This window comes from Oreochromis aureus, linkage group 8 (genome assembly GCF_013358895.1).
Source record: "Oreochromis aureus strain Israel breed Guangdong linkage group 8, ZZ_aureus, whole genome shotgun sequence".
NCBI lineage: Eukaryota > Metazoa > Chordata > Actinopteri > Cichliformes > Cichlidae > Oreochromis > Oreochromis aureus.
Window position 1 is genome coordinate 12,616,862 of NC_052949.1, and position 22,056 is coordinate 12,638,917.

Genomic DNA, 22,056 nt, shown 5'->3' on the forward strand with positions numbered 1-22,056 from the left:
AGTGACCCGACTAGCCCCAGATTTACACACTGTACACACCCCAGCATCTGGGCCAACAGGGAGCTGCGCATGCACGCGCGCGCACACACACACACAGAACCAACACACTGATACACATTGTAGACGTGTAGAGAGGACAGGGACTCACCATTGGGAAATCTATACAGCTTATAATTGGGGGAGGCTACAGAAGGAAGAAAAGAACCATAACAAATCTACACAAGGGTGCATGAGGCTAAATAGACTTGAATGTCTAAAAGTAGACTCAAAAACTGGAGTGATTTCAGGAGAGGGCAAATATATATTTGAAGGCGGGTTATCAAAATGATCTAAATATATCCAATCCATCACATGTGATACTTACATTGTCTCCAGGACTTTTTTTTTTCTTGGCATTGTTTCTCAGCTTGTTGTAATTCCATTTTCTTAATTGTCATACAAAGAAAAAAGTAGCAAAAGTAACTAGTTATAGGTATATACTGCAAAATTTTAAATGAAGACTATGAGACAGTTAAATATCCCTCACCTGAAGACTCAAAGACTTCATTTACAGTCCTTAAACTGTACCACAGTGATTTCTGTGTCAGAGGATTTGTCACCGCTGCTGTGAGGTCTTCCTGCTTTTGAAAACACACAATGGGGGAAAAATTAAATCCCTGGAGGAGGATTTAGGCACTTATATAACTCCCCAATTATAAAGTTTTTTTTTTCTTTACGAAGCCTCAGTGCCCTCCCTTCTGTTTATATGACTCACAAATATCTAATACTGAACTGTGTATAATGCCAGTATGCCCACATGACTGCAGAAAAGGCTCTTTCGCTTTCTGCCCGACTGAGTCAGGCATAATGGGAGCCTTGAAAAGCTGCAAGCTTAAACCAGCACAGTCTTGACAAAGCCTTGGTGGCTTGCTGGGAGGCTGTGCATCCTAGGAAGTTGCCAAAAAACTAATTTTCAAGAGCACTCAGCATGGTCTTAAAGCTATCTAATGGAACCACACCCCTACTGGACGTTAAATACTTCACTCCTGCATGGGCAATTTGCTGACAATGATGAAGGAAATCACCATGTCGGCTATTAACATTTAAAAGAAAAAAACATAAGAAGCAATGCAAATAACAGTGTCTATTTTAACACCTCTAACAAATGCTACATGACCAAAAGTATGTGGACATCTTAATATTACACTGAGATCCATCCATTCCTTTTCTTCCGCTTATTCAATTCATGATTGTGGTGGTCTGAAGACTATCCTAGCTGTCACTCGGTGAGGGACGTGGTGCACCCTGGACAGGTCACCAGTGTGGAAGAGAGCTGATATTAAACCCATATGTGATTGGTAAACTTGTTAAACTTGGATTAAGAAGATTTTGGAAACAGGCTGTAGATATTTTCTCTTACTACGCTACAAGGGTTTCAGCAAGGTCTGGTACTGATGTCTGGCTCTTAGTCAATGTCCCAGTTCAGCCTGAAGATGCTGGATAAGATTGAGGTCAAGGCTTTGTGCAGGGTAGTCAGGTACTTCCACATCAGTTGGGCAACTTCTGATTATAATATTGGGTATGATATAAACAAAAAGAAAAGAGATTTAAAAAAAAAAAAATAGTGGACTCTCTCTATACAAAATGGTTATAATTTCTGGGTCTAAAATCTAAAACGAATGGAAATTCCAGACCTACATCCTTTCTAATGACCACCGGGGGGGGACTCTTTTGACGCTTACCATTCTGAATTTATCGTCTCAGTCTCTGGTTTTACACCATATCCAACACACCATAGTGTCAGTTTTGTAACTTTTGCTCTTTATCTGAGTCAGAAAGAATTACAAAGCAGGTTATGATAAATAAGTGGCTACTATATGAGCCCGCACCGTTTCTCAGTTTATCAGTCAGATCCACCCATCGTTTGTCCAGTTTCAAAACACCCAGACTTAAAAGGCTAAAACACTCAGCTTGAAGCTCCATGATGGGACTTCACTGGCTACTTAAGGCTCTAATACAACATCCTGATGTGATTTAACCAAAGAGGGTTATCATGTTAGATTGTTTTTTATATATATTAGGATACATGAAGTGGTTATTGCATCTTATTATGTCTTGTATTTCACTTAAAAAAGTATTTTTAGAGTGATTGCAAAGAGCAGCTTGTTTCTGAATCGAGTTCTATTTCTTTCTAGATATATACAAAACTTACTGGGAAACATCCCTATTACCCACAAGCCCACCTCACCCCCACCAAAAAAATGAAGAAAAGAAAAGCCATTAACAGTGAAAATGAAGGTTCACTTCTGCTGGTCACTCCAAATAAGGATGTTATGTCGCTACAGTTAGAGGCAAAAACAAAGCTAATACAATCAAGAGTCAGAAATAATCCCAGCCTAAATAAAACCATCAAATAAAACCTTGAAAATTGAAATCATCTTGTCCACAGATAGAGCTCAGTTGACAAAATTCACACATAATTTAAACCTTTGTTCCACGCAGGCCTGGTCAGTGTGATTCATGTATGAGCGCATTTTCAAAGAAGACTATCTGGTATTTTGCGTCCTTTTTTTTAAGGACTTACTTTTTGATAAACCACAATAACACTAAGTCATCGAGCAGTCCAGGCCCCCTCTCAACCTTCAACCTGCTGGCTCAAACCTCCCTTTGCCCTCTTCTAATATTTCAAGCCACCTTGATGTACCTGTTTTCTTGTCTGTGGGTGGTCCGGCTGGTACTAAAACAAATTCCCTTCCCCCCACGCTGGCAGATCTCGGCATAGAGTACCTGTTTATCCGATTTCAGGAAACGGCTAAAGCTGCCTGCTTGTTGTGCAGTTTATGTCTCTGGTATGAGAGGTAGGAACAGATCAAGGGTGGGCACATGGGTGGAGGGGATCATTCAGCAAAAAAGTCCCCTGGCCAGGCCTCTGGACCACCTAACCTGTGGCTTCTATTCCTGACCCTATAATGTGTGTGTGGGAGGGGGGATATTACCGTTTCGCAGACAGTGCTTCCCCATATTCCCTGACCCCACAGAGACATTACAGTGGGCAAATATAAAGCAGGGCTTCATGAAGCCTGAGCTTATCTGGGCTCTAAAAGTATGTGAGACATGCCTGGGAACAAAAGGCCGTCTCTCAGCCTGGGAGCAGGCCAAGGGGATCTCTTTCAGCAGCCACAGATTGCCCTGTGTTTTCTTAATTGACAGACCCAGGCCACATTTGATAGAAATGACATGCAGCTGGCAGGCAGTCCTGGCCGTCCAGGTAGACCACCTTTCAGCAGGAAAATTGTCCTCAATCTACTTCATAAAGATGTTCGATGGAGGTCTCTCAGGCTGCGTCCTAAACATATTGTGCTGTGGTAGGTTCACCTCACTGTGGCTTACACCTGCGTGGGAAAACTTGGTTACTTCAGAAAGTGGGGTCAAATTCCTGTCTGCATGTACTCCACTAACGGGCTCGGGGGCAAAATATTAAAAAGCATGTAAAAGTCAATTTTTTAATTATAAAGTGACCAACAGTGGCAGCGTTGTCTATTCTTATTCTAAACATCCACATTTTTAAAAATCCTTTTTACTCTATTACATGTATGTTTACTACATATGTTATAGCTACTTTACTGACACATACATTCAAACTGTCTAATCTGTACTTTGCTTTCTTTAGTTTGTATTGTCCCATCCTACTTTAGCATTCCAACACTTTTTATTCAGCATTATTTGTTTTTGATATTGCTTACGCTTTGTGGATGCTAAACAACATTTTGTTGGATGGCTGTGTAGCAAAGCTACTTCTAACTGCAACTAAATGCTGGATTACAGTGGATGGATGAGAATACTTGAAGCTAAATGTTCCCCTTTTTCCAGTCTAAGGAAAGCATGTCCTCAGCTGGCCAGAAACAGTAGTGCACCCTTTCCCTTTTTTAGACCTGTCAGTCAAGCCTTAAGGATGAACTGTTCTTTAGCTTTGTTTTCATATTTAACTTTCAACTTATACTAAAAGGTCAAGCAATTTTTGAGCTTTTTTGTTGGGAATTTTTGGGGAAGGAAACTTATTATTCTTCAAAATGAACATAATTAACATCCGGCAAAGACAAAAGTCTTCCACTTCTAAATAAATTAATTTCATAGTGCGAAAATTGACTTTTAAGGGGTGAAACATTATTCTTAAAAGGTACAGTACTTACTTACTTATTTACTAACTTAATTATTTACTTGCTTCTTGGTATTATCTTACAGTTGTATTATTTATTACTTGTAAAAATATTAGTTATGTCTCTTTGATTCACTGTTTTTGCCGCCTATTTGGTCAGGATCAATCATGAAAAATACATTTTTAAATCTCAATGATGCTTTCCTGGTGAAATATAGGTTATAAAACAGATTCATCATTAAACTTAAATCTCATAAGTACAGTACATAATACAGTATTTACCTAAACCTAAACAATCCATATTTATGCACTGAAATATTATGAGATAAAGTCGACACGGGTATTGTCCTTTTAATTGTATATGGATCCCAGAAGTCTAAACCTAGATTTTTCATCCAGTTGTGGAAGGTTTTCTCCATGAGGTTTCATTGTAATTGGTTGTGTTAATTGCTGGTTGTCGGACTTGGAATTTAATTAAGTATGGTTATTTTTTATTGTAGACAGGTGAGTGAGTGGTTTCATTTAATGTCTGACTGATGTCTTCCTTTGTTCTCTGGGCTTTCTTGAAAATTAAATTTATCTTAGCAAGACTGGCAGTTTAAAAGTTCAAAACACGCATTGATATTTTTAGTCTGTGTATGCGTATTATACATTCACATCAACAGATGGAGTTAAATAGACCTCAACAGTTCTGAAAACTGCAACCACAGTGATATGCCAGTAATGGCTAAACGACAAACCGAAAATGTCACAATGTCTTTGTCACCGCACATATTGTCAAAGTCTCCTGTGTACATTCAGAAGCTGGGAACCCCAAACTCCTGTACTCCACTGAGAATAAAACTGAGCCATATGGCCTCCATGTCTCAAGCCCCCATGATCCACCCAGGCTGATTTCCCATCCGGTGTAGAAAAAAGGATTTCAGGGTGCCAAACAGTGTTGGTCCCCTGTGGATATTACTGGGCCATGGAAGATAAGAAACTACCCATCCCAGACAGCCAGTTTCCATCAGCAGATAAGAGCTGAACCTCCACTGATGCACTTCAGGCCTGGTGTGCTGTGACTTTAATCTTACAGCATTCATCCAGTATTTTTTTAGCAGCTCATTATAAATATTGTTTGCAAATCAATCTATCAATAGTGTTTATATAAATATTTTTCCTATCCTCTTTTACTACTTGAAGCCATATTCTTTCATTTATTAATGACACGCTGTCTTCACTTAAATATTAGACTAGAAAAGTTGAAGAATTTTTGTTTGAATTCAGTTGCTAAATAGATTTTTACAGCTAAACTTTAATACTTTAAAACTATTAAAAATATATGTTGGCGTTTATAATCATATCAACTAGATAATTTTGTGTTAAAGTCATTTATTGCCTTGTCCAAGAGTAACTGTTTTCGTCGATCCTAGATTACAACAATATCTCTTCATCTTAAATTTGATACTTTAAGGACAGAGATATGAAAACCTAATCTCCTTTCTAGCATACATTTCCTTCATTCCTACTCTTGGATTTTTTTTTTTTTTTTTAATCTAAGAGGCCCGACAAAGGGAATTTTTAGGCAAGAGATGGGTCACAACTTCCCTCCCCTACTCCTACAGATGCTGGTTGGTTAATGAAGTAACAACAAATTGGGCCGCACACTAATTTGGAGTGGCGTTTCTTGGCCCCTCTTGGCCCATAGAGATGTGTTTCATTTTCTTTTATCAGTGATTCAGTCATGTGGATTTACGCATGGACGCCTCTGTCTCCCCTGATCGCTGTGCTAATGGAAACTTCGTTAATGTCATTAATCTACGGGCCGAGGCATGTACTAAACACATATTTTGCTGTTTGTGCTCCATTTGTCAAATAATGCTAAGAGCCTCCTTTATAGAGAATGAAGCAAGGCAAAAGAAATGAGACAGAGGATGCAAGCACTGTGAGACGCCATGGTGATATTTTGCTCTCTTTTTCAATATCAAGCTACAAATTATCATATTCACTCAATTCTGTACAAATTACACACACGCTGGTGGTCTGCACAATTCAAATCTCTAACCTTTGTGAAGTGTATTAAAGTTACCTTTTTAAAGTCAGATCTTTGTCTCCCTCCACAAGAAAGATGAGCGAGCCTCCAGCATCTTTCAGTGTCCACTAGGCATAACAAGATGTGATCTGTGATTACGCCAGAATGCTGAACTCTGATCTCTGTTGCCTGAAGGACACAAGTTCAACACAGTTACTTACAATTTAGCAGCCCAGATTAGTCAGAGGGCAAAATGCTCCTGCCAAGATGAATCCTCATCATGCATACTGTATTCTCTATTAGGTAAATCAGTCTGTTTATAGTGCGGCCAAATTGAGCGAAGCTATAAAAAATGGCCTCAGTTCAAAGAGAGGGATAGGTGGGATGAAGATCACATGTAAAGCCCATGAAGTGGCTTTCTTATCGGTTTAATTTAGCTGGTTCACTGTTTCTGAGCACATGTGGGCTTTGATGAGTGGTTATAAAGCTGAATTTGAGCTCAGATGGAAGAGTTATTGGGTTAAGTCAGATGAAATTGACTGGTAGGTTTCACAAATTACCAATCAGAAAGACAAAGCCTGCAACAAAGACCCCTTACAACATTTACAGTATTTAGTTACAGCAGAGGTCACTGATACAACTAATATTTATTCTCATTATCTGTTATATTTAGATTTTATACTCATTTACTATTTATTTACTGTTTCCTTGATAATAGTAGTTCCATTGTTTGATCAGTTTCTCCAACCACAAAACAAAAAACTTTACATTTGCATTGTATGAAGCAAAACAATTTGCACATTTTTAGCTGGACTATACCAAATATAATTAATCCAGTGCAAAACTGCTGTCCTTAAAATTTCTTTGCATCCAATCTACTTCATTTACTGAACCAATTCAGCACAAATTAACATTATATGGAAAAAATGTCAGAAAAAATTCCTGAAGAAAGACAGACTGAAAAAAGAAAACTAGCTTTTTGTTTGTTATATGAAAAAACTTAAAACTATATATAGTTTGCCACAATCACTAATTTTACAACACAGCACCACAAAGTGACACCAATCCCAAACACTAACAGGCCACAATCTCCAGCCAAGTAGTAAATCGCTGTGAGTCACGCTGGCCGGGATGCTCTATTCATTGAAGAAAATGGCAAAAATGTCTTAATGAACAGATAAACTATGTGAGTTCTAACTAGCTGACCATGTGCTTCCTGTCCAGTCTGCAGCAAGGAGCGCAGCAATTAGGAAGATGCTAATGGGTCTGACAGGTCTGAGTCCAAGGAAAGCTTCAAATGTCGCTTCAATTAGATGGTGCCCTGAAGACGTCTTGTGTGGCACCGTCATTCACTCCGCTCAAAGGCTGAAAATTCAACAGTTCCTAGCTTGATTCTCCACACTACAGTCTTTTTTTTTTCATTAGTCTCACATCCATGCCACACATATGAACTCTGAAGAGCTGGTGATTTCATCGGAATGTTTCACAAGTACATCAACACCTTTGAACTCTTCCTAAAATGAGCCACGCAGATTCTAAACATACATGTTTATTCATGCTGAATTTTTAAATCCAACATTATTTCCTGCTTGGTTGATCGACATTTTGATGGCCACGCTCACAAAGGCACTTTAATGTTGTCATTAGTTATGCTTCTCTGGTGGCCAAAAGATGGATCCTTAAGTCCCGGGATCCAATAAGGTTGTATATGAATGGTTGGAGGAGATAAACTACATCAAATAAATGAAAGAAGACGAAGGGAAAAGGCCTGTTAATTAAAAATATGAAAATGAACAAAATCTCTGACACAGTATTGGTCCCATCTGAACAGCTACAGTAATTCTCTCTTCACCTCATATGAACTTCATTTAATTAACAGAGGGCTGAAAAGTATCCTAAACCAATTTCTGATTTCTTGAGCAGGATCTGGTTTTCATTCACGCTGCAGATGAAAATAATATTCTGCATTCAAGTAAATAACTACAAATATTTCTGGATAAATTTAAATGAACTTTTATTACTCAGTTAACTGATCTTGTGAGTGTATTTTTTCACTTGTTCTTCCCAATTATACGTGATTTCACTTAAGTATTTAACTCAGTGATTTGGGGATAGAGCACAAATGGAAGACAACAGACGCATACATAGAAGTACAGTGTAAAACATTGTGAATTCATAGAGGAAAGTATGTCTGTTACAGGCTAATGAGGCTCAGATTGCACTAACAGTGATATTGTTTCTTTTACAAACATTAATTTAAAGAACCATTAATTAATTAACTCATCTTTTTACAGACATAATCTGTTGTTTTAAAACTTGTTTTACTTTCTAGGATTGCTGATTTGTATACATATTTACTTGTATTTAATCACTCCTTACAGTGAGCATTTAGAATTTGGGTAATGTTCATGCCGCTAGATGTATGTGTAGAAGGATGGATGTGTGTTGCTACAATAGTGAATTCTTTTTTTATTTTTTCTGAGTGATACTTCCTTACCAGGAAATCGTTTGCGCCAAGGATATGATTGTCTCCAGATCCTTCAGCAAAAGGAAAACAAAGACTGGATCTTTGTCATTTTAATGCACTGTAAAAACAAGACAATCAATAAAAATTGTATACTGTGGCTAATTTGTCTGTTTGCAGAAGGAAGCAAATAATAAGAATCTGGATTATTGTAAATGAATGGTTCCTATCATTTCTGTCAGTGTCAGAGAAAACATAAGAATGAAAGTAATTCCTGATTATACTAGTATGAAAGCGGGATTAGTTTGTGTTTCCAGATTTCCCTTACACAGAAAAATCAGAGACAAATATAAGAGAAGATGACAGCTTTAATTGGTCTGTTCCAGTGAAAACATCTTGACATGGCACAGTTGGAACGGCACAGGTGTAAATAATACAATTAATGGTGACTGGATTGCGTTTAGCTGCTTCAGTTTCAAGTTAAAGGGATTTTGTATGGCGGCTTGTGACAAAGTCAAGATCAAATAATAGAAACAGAGAAATCCTAATTGTACATTTAAAATATGCAAAAGCAGGTGTGACTTCAAAATTTGGCTCAATTAGTTAGTCCCTGGCAATATTAGTGATCAATTTGAATATTTAGAATCAGATTTAGGGTGAAAAGATTGCAGTGTTCAATCTGACAGACTCGAATCTATCTCCTGGGCCCAAGTTTTTTTTATTATTATGTGGCTATTAAAACTTTTAATGACTATCGAAACTGACACTGGCCATCTAGACATGATTTTGTTTTGCAAAACAAAATAAAATGGGAGCCATAAATAGATATTCTGAGAACTGAGCCATCAGTAATACCTGTACATCTATATGTCTTCTGCAATAACATTTAATAATGTCTGCTGTGAGGAAGGCCTCTGTTTAATCCTTGTTATGTTAATCAGCTGCCACAGCAAATATAAATGAAACTCAGGTATTCTAGTAACAGGTAAGTTAGTCTGTCAGTGAGGACTTTAAAAGCAGCCAGAGATTAAAGTTGGATTTGTTCTTTGTATTAATAAGTACAATATATTAGCCAGTGTCAAAGGCTAAAACTGCAGCAGAATGAACCAACTTCACTCCTGTGCCTTGGTATAAAATGATCAGTTGCTATTGATCAATAATTTAGACAAGTGCCAGATTATTGACAGGAAGACAAAATATGTTTGGTTGCCTATGTTTGAAAAATCCCCCCACACACTCAATCACTAGAACTGAAATTGCTCCGTGGTATATAATATCGCAGCAATGTTTCTTTCCCCCCCTGCAGATCAATGCTAATTGAGGTCCTACATGATGAATGTAGTCTGAAATGATTTTAACCCACTGACTGCTGAGCAGCAACAAACATAAGCAACTGCTGGGCTAAGTTAAGGCTGAAGGTGGGTATTTTGTCCTATTTGCATATATCAGGATACTTCATCTGTTCTGCAGGAGAAGTAGTCTTAACTCAAAATCTTGCTGAAAGAAATCTTCACTCTGCCTAAATCTGGATGTTTACACCAGCATATGCAACATGAATTGAAATTTCAAGATTTACCTTATAACTAATGACACAGTGAAGCCTCCGCTGAGGGACAGCGATACAATATGATGATCAGCACAGCCAACAGAAGGATGCCGGTCGATCCCTGAAGCCCTTCAAAAGCAACTCTCTTGGTGCAAATTCAGCTTGTGGACAGCACACAGCAGATGGGGTAAACCATGCCATCAAGTGGAAAATAGACCTGTTGTGTTGTCACGGAGACAAGATACAAGATACAAGAGTCTGCCAATTGGACCACCAGAGGAAACTGTAAGGGGGATTTTTAACAAGTAGCAGTAGCAACAACATGAAGCCTTTATTCTTAACTTTATATTCACTGAGTCAAAGAGCCTGTTTCTGTTTAAGACAGACTTACCTGTCAAACACCTTTTCCGCTAAATCTGAAAAAGATAGAACTGGTGTTTTTCCTGTACTATTGATGCTGTAGTGGGACATTTAACACCATGCGCTGTTTCTGTCATTTCATGTTCTGTAGTGTAAAAGTCAAGCAAAGAGGATTAAACTGACAAATATCCTGACTCACTGCTGCCACCTTGTGCCGGTGAAGGGAAGAGGCAAAGCCCCTGTTTATCCAAGCCACTTTGCGGTCATAAAATTTTGTAGCGGTGGCATTCACAGTACGCAAACAACATATATGAGCTCATCGACACTGTTTTGAAATAAACACATAAATAAAATGTGGGCCTGGGTTGTTAATTTTCACATTTCTATCTAAGTGGCATTTCCCCTTGTCTTAAACAAGTTTTCTTTATGTTATTTTAGCCTCTGATCCAACAAAATGTCATTCAGATAGTTTCAGCTCACTTTATTTAATATAATTATAAAATAATTCACATCAGTGGCAGGAAACCAGCATTTTTTTTCTACATTTAAAGAAGGAAAAAACTAAACTATCCTAGTACTATCCTGATTTCTTTTCTTTTTTCATAAAAAAGAAGCACTTGCACCAAACAGGTACTTTCAAATTTATAGGAGGCAGTAAGGGCGTAAACAGACAACTCCATCACAGCAAAGTCAAGTGTCATTTTTGGCAGTATTTCACAATTTAATAGTACTTCCATAATTCATAGGCCAACAACATCTCAACAGGTCATTTTTACAAAAGCCATTTAAGGGACTTGATGGGAAATAGTCATAATAAATTCTTATACTTATTCAAAAGCTATGTATTTATTAATATTATAAATTAAAGGGGAAGTTCACCCACATCACAGAAAAAAAGAAAATTCTACTCATTACACTGTACATGTAACCATGCAATTCATCTCAGCTGTCACTGGGAAACTACTGACAGCAGTGAGACTTTACAGATGATCCTGAGGAGCCAGGATCATTTCTGGAAGACGTGCAGTAAGCACCGGAAACAAAACTGCATCCACCTTCCTTGTTTGTTGGTGGCAGCAGAAGACGCAGAAGTGGAGATAATAAAATCTGAATAAACAAAACAAATATTTACACAATTAAGTGGTAAGTGCGAGTATGCTTTTTGTGCGATTTGGTTGAAATGACCCTTTAAGCTGGCACACACATGCAAAATGAAATGTTTAATTAAACTCAAACATTTTTTAAATGTTTCCACATGAAACATAAGGTGACAGGTTGGTAAAAAAAAAAAAATCCACTGTACTTTGGTTATACATTATACCCATCACACCAAATGATTAAGTAATAGTGCAGTGATTTCTTTTGTACACGAGGCAGCAGTTCTTAAAAGTACATGGCTTACTTTACTGATGACATTTTCAAGTCCTTCTTAAACATGTATCATCAACATCACATTCCACAAAAGCTTGAGTGCAACACATTAGTGTGTTCTTTAACTTTCTCAGAGCAACACATGCCCATGTGATGCAGATGAAAGTGAGTCATGAAGACACCTGTAACACAATAACACGTTGAAATCAGTCAGTTTTATCTGTTGTTAATATATTTATATAAATTACATAAAGATCATTGAAAGGTATATGTTACAGTGTATAAAACGCTGACTGTATCTACCTTCTATCTACTTGTTATATCTGGAGATTGATGAATGGTGCAAATCCTAGCACATCCTGCAGAAGTACAAGTGCCCTCTGTAAGGGCGGCTCAACATCAATCACTACATTGCGCTTCCGTAAAGGATCGAGGCTGGACTCTGTCACATTGTGGCAGTGATTCACCTTCAGCGACTGCAGCTTTGGGCAATACTCTGCAAGAGTCCTGTGAGCACAGCATGCAGAAGATTTTATGGAAGGGTGAACAAGTGAGCTAATTGATAACAAAGCGTGGGAAGGAACAGCTCAAAGTCAGTTGGACTACACTTTAAAATAAGATATCGCATACCTGATGGACTGGTTCCTGACCCGCAGGCAACCTGTCAGGTCCAGCTGCTCCAGATCCCTGCAGTTTTTGGCCACCTCCTCCACTGACTCATCGGTGATGTTGGCATTGACTGCCAGCGATAGAGACCTCAAATTTGAACACTTCTTGGCCAGGTAGCAGATGGCGTCGTCCTTCAGCTGGCGACAGGCGGTAAGGTCGATCGACTGCAGCCCCCCGCAGTGGTCAGCCAGGCTGCGCAGGGACAGGCTGTCCACCCATTCGCAGTGTGCCAGGCCAAGGTGTTGCAGGTGCATGCAGCTCAAGGACACAGCCACCAGGGAGTGGCGGGTGAGACATGCACACCCGCTCATGTCCACCCTTTGCAGATGTTGGTTCTGGCCAATAACTGGCAGCAGTTCCTTGTCTGACACCCAGTCTGAACAATTCTGCAGTGACAAGTTCTGCAGAACTTTATTGTCCTTTAACATTGAACAAAATGCTTCCCTGGGAATGCATGGTGAGGTCTGTAAATATGACATAAGAAGAAAGGTGGCAGCCTCCTTTATGAGCATGTAATGCAGCTGGAAATCACTTCATTTCTCATCAGCACTTACCGGGGACAGATGAAAGGTCCTGCAGTTGGATAGGTACACCTTAATAAGGTTGTGGAACTCCTTGCTCACCCTCTGGAGGCTGACAAGGTGTTGCAGCGGTAAATAGCACAAAATATGTGGAACAAGCACATCCTCCCAGGGCAAGTCCAAAAGATGGCATCTGCTGAGGAGCAAACCTTGTTACAGATGAACTTTGATACTTCGGCGTGCTGATGCAAAGCAGTTTAACGGAATTATAAACACCGTTACATTTCGGCAAGCGCTTTGACAGGGAGACAGAACAACAGCAATTAATATTAGCAATAGATAATGATATGGCAGCTTTGTAAAAGAGAAGTGTAGTTTAAAGAAAGTTAGCAGCAATCAATAAATGGGAGCAGCCATCTACATTTCAGCGGCTTGGAAGCTATCGCTGTTAGCCACAAAGCTAGCATGCCGGGGCCACGAATCCAGACGCTTTTATACGCAAAAAAATCCCCTCTGAAAGACACTTACGTTCGCATCTTAGCTTCTTCATCCATTATGAACACGTTATGTTACAGTACGTTTCCACGGACATGTCATTCTTCCCATGGATGACAAAATAAAATAGTTTCCTTTAGCATCTTCTAAAGCAATCAAGGTGTAACCTAAGCCCGATGGTGCATTAAGGGACAGTCAGAAGAATATAGATCAAAATAACAAGAGGCTCACCAAGTGTCGCCGTGTGATGTAAATTTACACGTCAAAGAAGGAAGCAGTAACTTACGGGGGGAACATTCAAACTCTTATAGCAACTTAGAGCTATTGCTTTTCCATGAATTTCTATTTGATTTTTAATTCATTCTTTTAATGAATCTAAAGAGACCCAGTTCTGCACGGTTGCTCTGTGTTGTTAACTAAAGTAACAACTAAAACACCATCTTATCAGGGATTGTATTTTTTAAACGTATTTAACAGTGTGCTGCACTAGAATGCCCGAGAATTCACATCTTAGCTTTGATATAGTCGTGGCTTTGTGGTTTACAGGAAGAACTTGAACTCAGCAGTTGTAATTTTCCGGGTTGACGTCAATGGTAATATTCAAGACAATTTATAGATTGATTTGCTATAACTGTAATAAATGAAAACTTGTTAATGATTTTTAAAGATCTCTGGATCTTCTTACAGTCAAATATTTAGTTTATTTCATGCGCATTTCTTAAAAATATTGTATTGATTTTTCCCCAGTTTAATACAGTACCTCGAAGTAAGTTACAAAGTAACATTTATGAAGAGATTATCAAGAAAAGAAAAATCATGTGCTCACTTTAAACACAAAATGAAAAACTTCCATCTTGTAATTGTGCAACTGTGTACAAATTTGAATTTGAAAAAAATCCCTGCAAAACTATAACTAAAACCTGTCCCGACACAGAATGTAGAACTAGTTGTTGATAAGGTTGTTGAAAAAGTACAAATAAAAGTAATAGATCAATTCAGCCATGTCAGCTTGCGCACCCCTTTTAATTTTAGCCCTGTTACCATATCATACAATAATCATTTTGTTAGCCCTCAAGGGCTTACTTTATTAGCTTTGTTGTAGTTTGAAATATCATATGCATACTGTTTTTAAGCAAAGATTTTCAGATAATTACTCCTAAAAGCAAAGATCCATATTTATGTTTAATATGTACTTTTCTGATTGCAGTTGGCTGCCTACTACTTTTAACAACCACATGTTTTGTATACAAGTGTTGAACAATTAGCCATGTTGCCAGCTCACCTCTGGCCAGAAGAACAATGAAGTCAGTCATGCTGAACAATTGCTGACCCATGAGTTGTATTTCAGTGGATGAGACGAGCCAACAGGCTAGTTGAGTGAATACTCACTCTTGACTGACTGTAGTCGCATAGACAAGCTAAAGAACAAGTATGGCAAATAAATCGGTCTATGATTTCTCTGCTGAGACCCTGGATGGACAGCCGGTTCCACTCAGTAACTACAGAGGTAAAGTGCTTCTCATCGTCAACGTTGCAACATTCTGAGGGTCAACAATAGAGGAGGTAATATTCTGCAAGAGTTGACTGATTACTGTCAGACCACATTAACTCTTTATATTGAAGGCAATTTATTTTGTCCCTTGTTCTCCCAGTACCACCGACTGAATGCACTCATGGAAATGTTTGGCCACCTCAATTTCACTGTCTTAGGATTCCCCTGCAACCAGTTTGGTCTCCAATCACCTGGTAAGGTGGATAATAGGGACCTGTATTGTTCTGTTATGGTAGCTTTGCATGCCACACTTCAAAACAAACCAGATTTTTTTTATCTTTAATTTCTGATTGATTGCCCCTCACAAACAGAAGGTTTGAACAGCATGAGACTCTGCAGAGCTTGTTCTTGAAATGACCATATTAAGGACATTCCCTGTCTTTCATATGATACAGAGCATACAATAGAATAAAAAAAACATTTTAAAAGTTTTATTTAAAACAATGGCCATATTAACTTGAAGCAATGAGCAACCATACTACTACTATTATCCATCATTGTAACAATATAGAAGTTAAAAGTCTGCTTGTAATACATTAATCTACTTGTACTTAAGGAATCTAAAAACTCTTTCCACCATATACAAGCTCTATTAGATGCACTGTGGATACTTTAATTAACAAGTTATTTTAAAGACAAGGTTTTGAATACACACGTGCAAAAAACTTTTAACTTTTTTTTATGCTTGTCTGTGCAGAGGTGAATCATGAAATGCTCAATATTTTGAAGTATGTCAGACCTGGTGGGGGCTTTGTGCCAAAGTTTCCCGTCTTCAGCAAGGTTGAGGTGAATGGCTTAAACGAAGATCCTCTTTTCACCTTTCTGAAGGTACATTGCGTTTTATTGAAGGCTGGAAGATATAAGTTCACTGAATGGATTTATTACCCATGTAGTTTATTTTTTTCCTATCAGCGCTGCAGGTGCTTAACCCTGAAAAACTCAGATACCATGTCATTCCCTGTTTCACCACAGGAATCTTTGCCATTTGTCAACCCTGTTATTGGAGACATAAAGAAATTCTACTGGTCTCCGATCAAAGTCAATGACATTCGCTGGAATTTTGAGAAGTTTCTCATTACTGCAAATGGCATGCCCTTCAAAAGGTAAAGTCATGGACCATGAGTTAAACCCTTGATGCGATTTCAATTTTACTAAGTTCAGTATTTTCCTTTTGCTACAGGTATGAACTTCACTGTCCCATTGTGCAAGTGGAAAAAGACATAGCAGAACTTCTCTGATGTTTTTTTTAAATATGTCGCTGGTGGCAGAGTGACGATCCCCCAGTAAATGCACAAGTGCACCTGAGCTGGATCTGATGGGAAGAGGAACGTGTCTTGGAGCTTCAGTGCATTCACTCTGAGAACAAGTTCCCTTCTGCCACTTAATGCGTTTTCATGTCACTGCCACATTATTCTTTAATGTGATGGTGTCTGCTATTAAAAAAACAGATGTAAATAAAACACTATATGAAAAATATGTGCATGGTTATTATTACTTTAGTTTGCCACTAGAATTTCAGTATTATTTCTACATTTAACATATATTACATTATTAGACTGTCAATACAGATGAATCACAGTATAGAATTTATTAAAACTGCGATAGATTAGCAACTTGTCCAGGTGGTACCCACTTTTCACCCTATGACCGCTGGGATATGGAAATGGATGAATGGATGGAGTTTAGTTCTTTGTTGTTATGACTCCCCTGCTTTTTTTTATTTGATGGAACTTGTACTACTCAAAAACTACACTGGTTTTGGGAGGTCTAAAAACAAATAGTTTGAATCTAGCTTAGTACGTTTTAAATTTTATAAAATCTTCATATATGTTTTTATGTATAAAACAGTTTTAATCTGGTAATGACCAGAGACAACAATATTCTTTATTAATTGTAGAATAATGAACTAACATAAAATTACAATACTTAAAACTGTGTATAAATATAGTGTTTCAATATATGTGCCGAAGCACTTTGCATCAGTGGTATTAGTGTGTTACTTTTCAAGTGCACTGGGAGTATTTAATGGTTATTTACCTTTATTTACAAATTGTGAGTACGGAGTTTTTCCTTCTGCCGAACCGTACTTGAAATCTTGCGCATGCGCACTTCAGAGTATGTCAAACAGCAGCAGCCAGTAAACATGGCTGGTGTTGGTTTCCGACGGTGGGCCCAAGCTCTGTCTAAGGGAAAGGGGTCTGGTATTTCAGCCCTTTTGTCGGGATGTAGAGCAGGTTAGTTGTGTCTTAGTCTGGTAGTGCTGTACAATGAATTTCTCAGGAGGTGTGTATCAGGGTTTAACGTTTGTAGCCTCCTATGAACATAACCTTGACATGCTAAGGTTAGCTTACGCTAGCTTGGCGGCTGCTCTTCTATGAGGGTGCAGGCAGACAAAATAAAATTCTCATGTTTTCCTTTTTTGAGCCAGCGAGCTTTGGCTTCCACGATTTCACCTATGCATTTATTGCTCTTTCAGCCTCCGGCATGTCAAAGGACAGCCTGCCTGGGCCATATCCGAAGACCCCCGAAGAGAGAGCTGCAGCTGCAAAGAAGTACAACATGAGAGTTGAGGACTATGAACCATATCCCGACAATGGAGAGGGGTGAGCTTTAATTTTAACAAGTCTGATGATTGTTGTTGTAATTCTAACTGCTTTTGCCGGTACTGCTAATGTAGACGGCGAAAATGACTGTTCAGTCCATTCATTCTTATAACGTTAAGTCACAAACAAACTGCAAGATTGCAAAGAAAATAATTAGCAATTACTGTGTTTTTGTAGCTTTGGTGATTATCCAAAACTGCCAGAAAGATCTCAGCAAGAGAGAGACCCCTGGTACCAATGGGACCACCCTGACCTGAGGAGAAACTGGGGAGAGCCGGTAGGATACCGACTGACATTAAAAGCTATTGTTGTCCTTTTTCTAAATAAATCATGAGTATAATGATGGTGGTTCATACAGCAGCTGATTATTTGAAATGCATTGCAGTAGTAATTATGCAATTTTACCTGAATAATTGTGTCTAGATTGTCTGAGTGGAACCTTTTTTACAGGTTTTCCTATTACGTTTTTGTTTATCAAATGGACACAAGTATGTTGCTTTAAGTGTTTATGCACCAATAGTGCTTGCATGTGTAGTCAAGCCCCCAAAACACATTTCAAAACAGAAAAAACCCCTGCCTTTTATTTATGATGTTGTCATTACTGAATTATATTGTTTTTAAAATTAAAACTATATATCCATTAAATGTAAGATTTAACAAACTTATCCATATCGAATATTTCTTTCAGATATTTAGGCTGCAATCACACTAATATTTTTCTAGCAAGAGTTCAGTTTTTTTTTTTTTTGTTAATACTAACATGAAATATAATTGAGTGAGGTAGCAGATGTGGATGTCTCTCATTATGTCTAAAAGTCTTAGTTTATGCCCACAATAAAAACTTCAACTGATCAAACACACACATCCACAAATGTGCAATAATCTTTTCTGGCATCGTTGTATTTTTACTCAGTTGTATATAGCATTTGTATTCTATTTTTATCTTATTGTATATTTTATTCTATTTTATTCTACTGTATATAGTATTTTACTTTATTCTATTCTGTACAGTTGTGTACTGTATTTATTCTTATTTTATTTTATTCTAATTTTTGCTTCATAACTTTTGCACTGTCCACTTCCTGCTGTGACAAAACAAATTTCCCACGTGTGGGACTAATAAAGGTTATCTTATCTTATCTTATCTTATCATAGGCCTTATTCCAGGAAGCAGGTTAAACTCCGAGTCTAGTCTCTGGTGATTAACTCTGAGATTTGACAGATCTGAGTTTTCAGTTCCAGAACAGCTGATCAGACTTAGTTCAGTCGACTGTAATTCTGAGTTAAGCTCGTGTATAAGTAGACAAAGAAAGAAAGACATCATCAGTGTAGCTCTGATATCGGGATTCATCTGGGCAACAAGTAAATAAAGAGCATACCTTCCATTTTTAATACAGTATATCAAGGAATATGAATGTGTGTCAGTGTTGACCCTGATGATTATCTGGGAAGAAAGGAGTAATTTTAAAAAGTTTAGGCCACTGTCTCATTATCATGCAGTGTAAAAGTTTGATATAGGAGAAGCTACATTCCTAATTTTAAATAATCTATAATTTGACACAAAATGTATTTGACAGAAACTTATGATAAAAATATGGAGAAAAAGATTTACTGATAGACCTTTGGTTTTACTTATTCAAATAGCTACCTACTTAACTCCAGGCGGATCAGATTCTGCTTTAATGTTCCCCAATTCCACCATTTATGGTCTAATCTAATAGCAGCCTTCATTGATAGATGATAACTCTCTTATACCCATAGCAGACATCTTACTGATTTATAGTTTATAAGTAATGTTAGCTGTTTTACATTCAACTCAAAATATGGAGGGCAACTCTCCGAGTCCATAAAGAATGTTAAGTTTTATCAGTAAACGCAAACATTTTATGAGAAATATCTAAGATTTTATAGAGCTATACATGTTGGTCAGTTAGATTTTAGACATTTCAGTATGACTTTGCAAGGATGAGCCATTTAAATATGGTATACAGGTCGTGGTAGGACAAAATAAGCTACTATCAATGGCTATCATAATGGATCAGGACAGGATGAGCTGGGGAAATGACTGGATCTACACTGGATCCAGGCCTAATCCTGTCTGAATTTGTCATCCTTATTCATTTCAATCTGTCCAGCCATACAAATGCACTTGGATTCAGAGTCACTTCTACCTGGATAGACCCACTTAGAGTCAATGAGAGGATTTTAAGTGGAAAATGTGTTAAGGTTCAGACTCTGAATTTCAGACAGACATTTAAAAAATGTTGTTTGATATCATTTAATAACTGAACCTGTCAACACATTTCACAATGAAATGTTCATGGTTGACTGTAGCTCAGGAGGTAGAGCAGGTCATCTACTAATTAGAAGGTGGTTAGATCTCTGGCTGTTCCAGTCTGCTTGCCAGATATCCTTGGGCAAAATACTAACCTAGAAAGCAATTGAGCATAGAAAAAGCTGCTTGTGTAAATGGGTGAATGAGGCATGTTGTATAAAGCGCTTTGAGTGCTCAGCTAAAGTAGAAAAGCGCTATATAAGAACCAGTTTGTTTACCATTTAACACAGAATGTCTGAAGCCTGCATTTTAAAAAGTCAGTCAAATACATGTAGTCTTAAACATATTTCAATGATGAAATGAAACCAAGTGTCATTCAGCTGATTCAGGTACAGCAGGAGGGAATGAGTCAGAGAAGAAAATCTGCCAGTGAGCAGGATAGTTTTAAAGAGTATGTTACCATGGTAATTGAATCAGAGTTTAAGCTAACTCTCTTTCAGGAACAGAAAACCTAGATTTTCACAGATCTGTGTTTTTGTTTTTTTTTGTTTTTTTAAAAACCCTCTGTTTTACTGAAACCTGTTTCCTGTGATAGGGCCCAGGCTAAAATGCAACTAAAATGAGGTCAGCACCGTTAACAAGGAACTGTGTTCAGTTTAGCCTGGCTGAGACCCAGTTGTCTTTGCAGAATGCAGTTTTCTGAGCTGTCACAAATTGACTAAAATTATAAGATAAGCGATTTAAGATTGCATTTGAGAGTTAATCTGTGATTGTTCTACCTCTTAGATGCACTGGGATTTTGACATGTACATCAGGAACCGTGTGGATACATCTCCCAGCCCTGTGCCATGGTCCACAATGTGCAAGCAACTGTTTGGTTTCATTGGGTTCATGCTGTTTATGTTTTATGTTGGAGAGAAATTTCCAGCATACCAACCTGTTGTAAGTACACACCTTAATGCAAGAATTCTGTTTTCTTTGGGGGGGTTTTTTTATTATTATTTTCCCCCTCACTGTTACAATTTTCAGCAGCTTCAAAATGGCTGGATCATCATTCTTTCAATTTTATAGTTTAGTTTAGTCACTATAGCTTACTCTTTATGGTTTGATTCTTGTTTTTTCTTCTTTTTAAAAAAAATCTAAATGTCTCTGACATTGACATGGTGTCAGAGCCAGATACAGAGTTAGAAGGATGGACCCCTCTAAACCCCCAGAAAGCTATTTCTGTTCATCTAGACGTTCTGTTATCAGTGAGAAAAACATTGCATCACTTATCCAAGCGACTTCTTCAGTTTGACCTCAGTCTTAGCTGGATGGTTGAGCATGGATCAAGACAATACCCCTAAATGAACCCTAATTAATAAAGATTTCTTATTAACACTAGATCCTTTTGCAGTCTAGAAGCCGATTTTCATTTTCATGAGTGACTTTCAGAATCAGAATACTTTATTAATCCCTAAGGAAATTAGGGATTAATAAAGGCAAATGCAGATGATTGTTGATACAGGGGAAGATACTAAACATGTGGCAAAACACATGACCTCCATAATTATATTTACTAAATATTTTATTTTCAGTAATTATATAACAGTGTATGTTAAAGTTAGAATCACCTTTTTTATACAGTAACACTGTTGGTGTACAAAGTTTCATTTAAGCATTTGTCTTTTGTTTTTTTCCAGGCACCGAAGCAATATCCCTTCAATGACCTGTACTTAGAGAAAGGAGGAGATCCTGAAAAACAGGCGGAAGAAGTCAAACATTACGAAATATAATCACTAAAATGTGATTCTACTTGTGTATATATATTTCTGTCAAGAATAAAGACTTATGTTAAAAGTTAAAAGTGTGTCTTTGCGGTGATTTGTTGTTATTTATGTCTGGAAAGAATGTCAACTTGCCTTCTTGCTGTTTTGTTAAATGTTAATTTTCGACTTTTGATAAAACAGAATAATTTTCAAATGAAATGTACTCTTAGCAATGAACATGGCCTATAGGTGTAAGTCTATACACTTTCTCTGGCTCAGTATTACTGGGGTAACTTCAGGTTA

General features: G+C 37.7%; 3 protein-coding genes and 1 long non-coding RNA gene across 5 annotated transcripts in view; 2 read left to right on the forward strand and 2 right to left on the reverse strand.

Annotated features, from left to right (window-relative positions):
- The window catches only part of LOC120441389, a 62,859-nt gene extending 52,043 nt beyond the window's left edge, over nt 1-10,816 (reverse strand). Inside the window, exons 1-6 of the long non-coding RNA XR_005614044.1 lie at nt 10,551-10,816; nt 10,190-10,376; nt 8,647-8,734; nt 6,207-6,338; nt 527-620; nt 365-425 (exon numbers count right to left, since the gene is read on the reverse strand). This is a non-coding gene — a long non-coding RNA (uncharacterized LOC120441389). The remainder of the gene's footprint in view (nt 1-364; nt 426-526; nt 621-6,206; nt 6,339-8,646; nt 8,735-10,189; nt 10,377-10,550) is intronic.
- A 403-nt stretch (nt 10,817-11,219) lies between these two features.
- fbxl15 (F-box and leucine-rich repeat protein 15) lies at nt 11,220-13,752 on the reverse strand. 2 transcript variants are annotated; one of them, XM_031749091.2, is made up of 5 exons: nt 13,609-13,752; nt 13,114-13,273; nt 12,521-13,023; nt 12,194-12,397; nt 11,220-12,072 (listed from the first exon to the last, which is right to left on the reverse strand). In XM_031749091.2, exons 1-4 carry the CDS (start codon nt 13,632-13,634, stop codon nt 12,208-12,210), a joined length of 879 nt encoding a protein of 292 aa, XP_031604951.1. In that variant the 5' UTR covers nt 13,635-13,752; the 3' UTR covers nt 11,220-12,072; nt 12,194-12,207. The 2 variants fall into 2 exon arrangements, with proteins under 2 accessions (XP_031604951.1, XP_031604952.1); XM_031749092.2 differs by having other exon boundaries at nt 13,114-13,276.
- Nucleotides 13,753-14,953: 1,201 nt separating this feature from the next.
- Nucleotides 14,954-16,582, forward strand: gpx9 (glutathione peroxidase 9). The gene is made up of 5 exons (XM_031749112.2): nt 14,954-15,138; nt 15,228-15,321; nt 15,825-15,955; nt 16,100-16,230; nt 16,308-16,582. Exons 2-5 carry the CDS (start codon nt 15,249-15,251, stop codon nt 16,363-16,365), a joined length of 393 nt encoding a protein of 130 aa, XP_031604972.1. The 5' UTR covers nt 14,954-15,138; nt 15,228-15,248; the 3' UTR covers nt 16,366-16,582.
- A 620-nt stretch (nt 16,583-17,202) lies between these two features.
- On the forward strand, nt 17,203-21,851 carry ndufb8 (NADH:ubiquinone oxidoreductase subunit B8). Its single transcript, XM_031749073.2, has 5 exons — nt 17,203-17,361; nt 17,604-17,730; nt 17,908-18,007; nt 20,792-20,947; nt 21,688-21,851. Exons 1-5 carry the CDS (start codon nt 17,229-17,231, stop codon nt 21,778-21,780), a joined length of 609 nt encoding a protein of 202 aa, XP_031604933.2. The 5' UTR covers nt 17,203-17,228; the 3' UTR covers nt 21,781-21,851.
- Nucleotides 21,852-22,056: the final 205 nt, after the last annotated feature.

Bases quoted from the DNA above. Each gene is read 5' to 3' on its own strand.
- fbxl15 (XM_031749092.2), bottom strand. From the start codon at position 13,634: ATGGATGAAGAAGCTAAGATGCGAAC. The intron at 13,024-13,113 runs GTAAGTGCTGAT...TCATATTTACAG, and splicing joins GGACCTTTCATCTGTCCCCG to ACCTCACCATGCATTCCCAG. The intron at 12,398-12,520 runs GTATGCGATATC...CTGTGCTCACAG, and splicing joins GTCAGGAACCAGTCCATCAG to GACTCTTGCAGAGTATTGCC.
- gpx9 (XM_031749112.2), top strand. From the start codon at position 15,249: ATGGAAATGTTTGGCCACCTCAATTTCACTGTCTTAGGATTCCCCTGC. The intron at 15,322-15,824 runs GTAAGGTGGATA...TTGTCTGTGCAG, and splicing joins GTTTGGTCTCCAATCACCTG to AGGTGAATCATGAAATGCTC. The intron at 15,956-16,099 runs GTACATTGCGTT...GTTTCACCACAG, and splicing joins CTCTTTTCACCTTTCTGAAG to GAATCTTTGCCATTTGTCAA.
- ndufb8 (XM_031749073.2), top strand. From the start codon at position 17,229: ATGCGCACTTCAGAGTATGTCAAACAGCAGCAGCCAGTAAACATGGCT. The intron at 17,362-17,603 runs GTTAGTTGTGTC...TTGCTCTTTCAG, and splicing joins TTTGTCGGGATGTAGAGCAG to CCTCCGGCATGTCAAAGGAC. The intron at 20,948-21,687 runs GTAAGTACACAC...GTTTTTTTCCAG, and splicing joins TTCCAGCATACCAACCTGTT to GCACCGAAGCAATATCCCTT.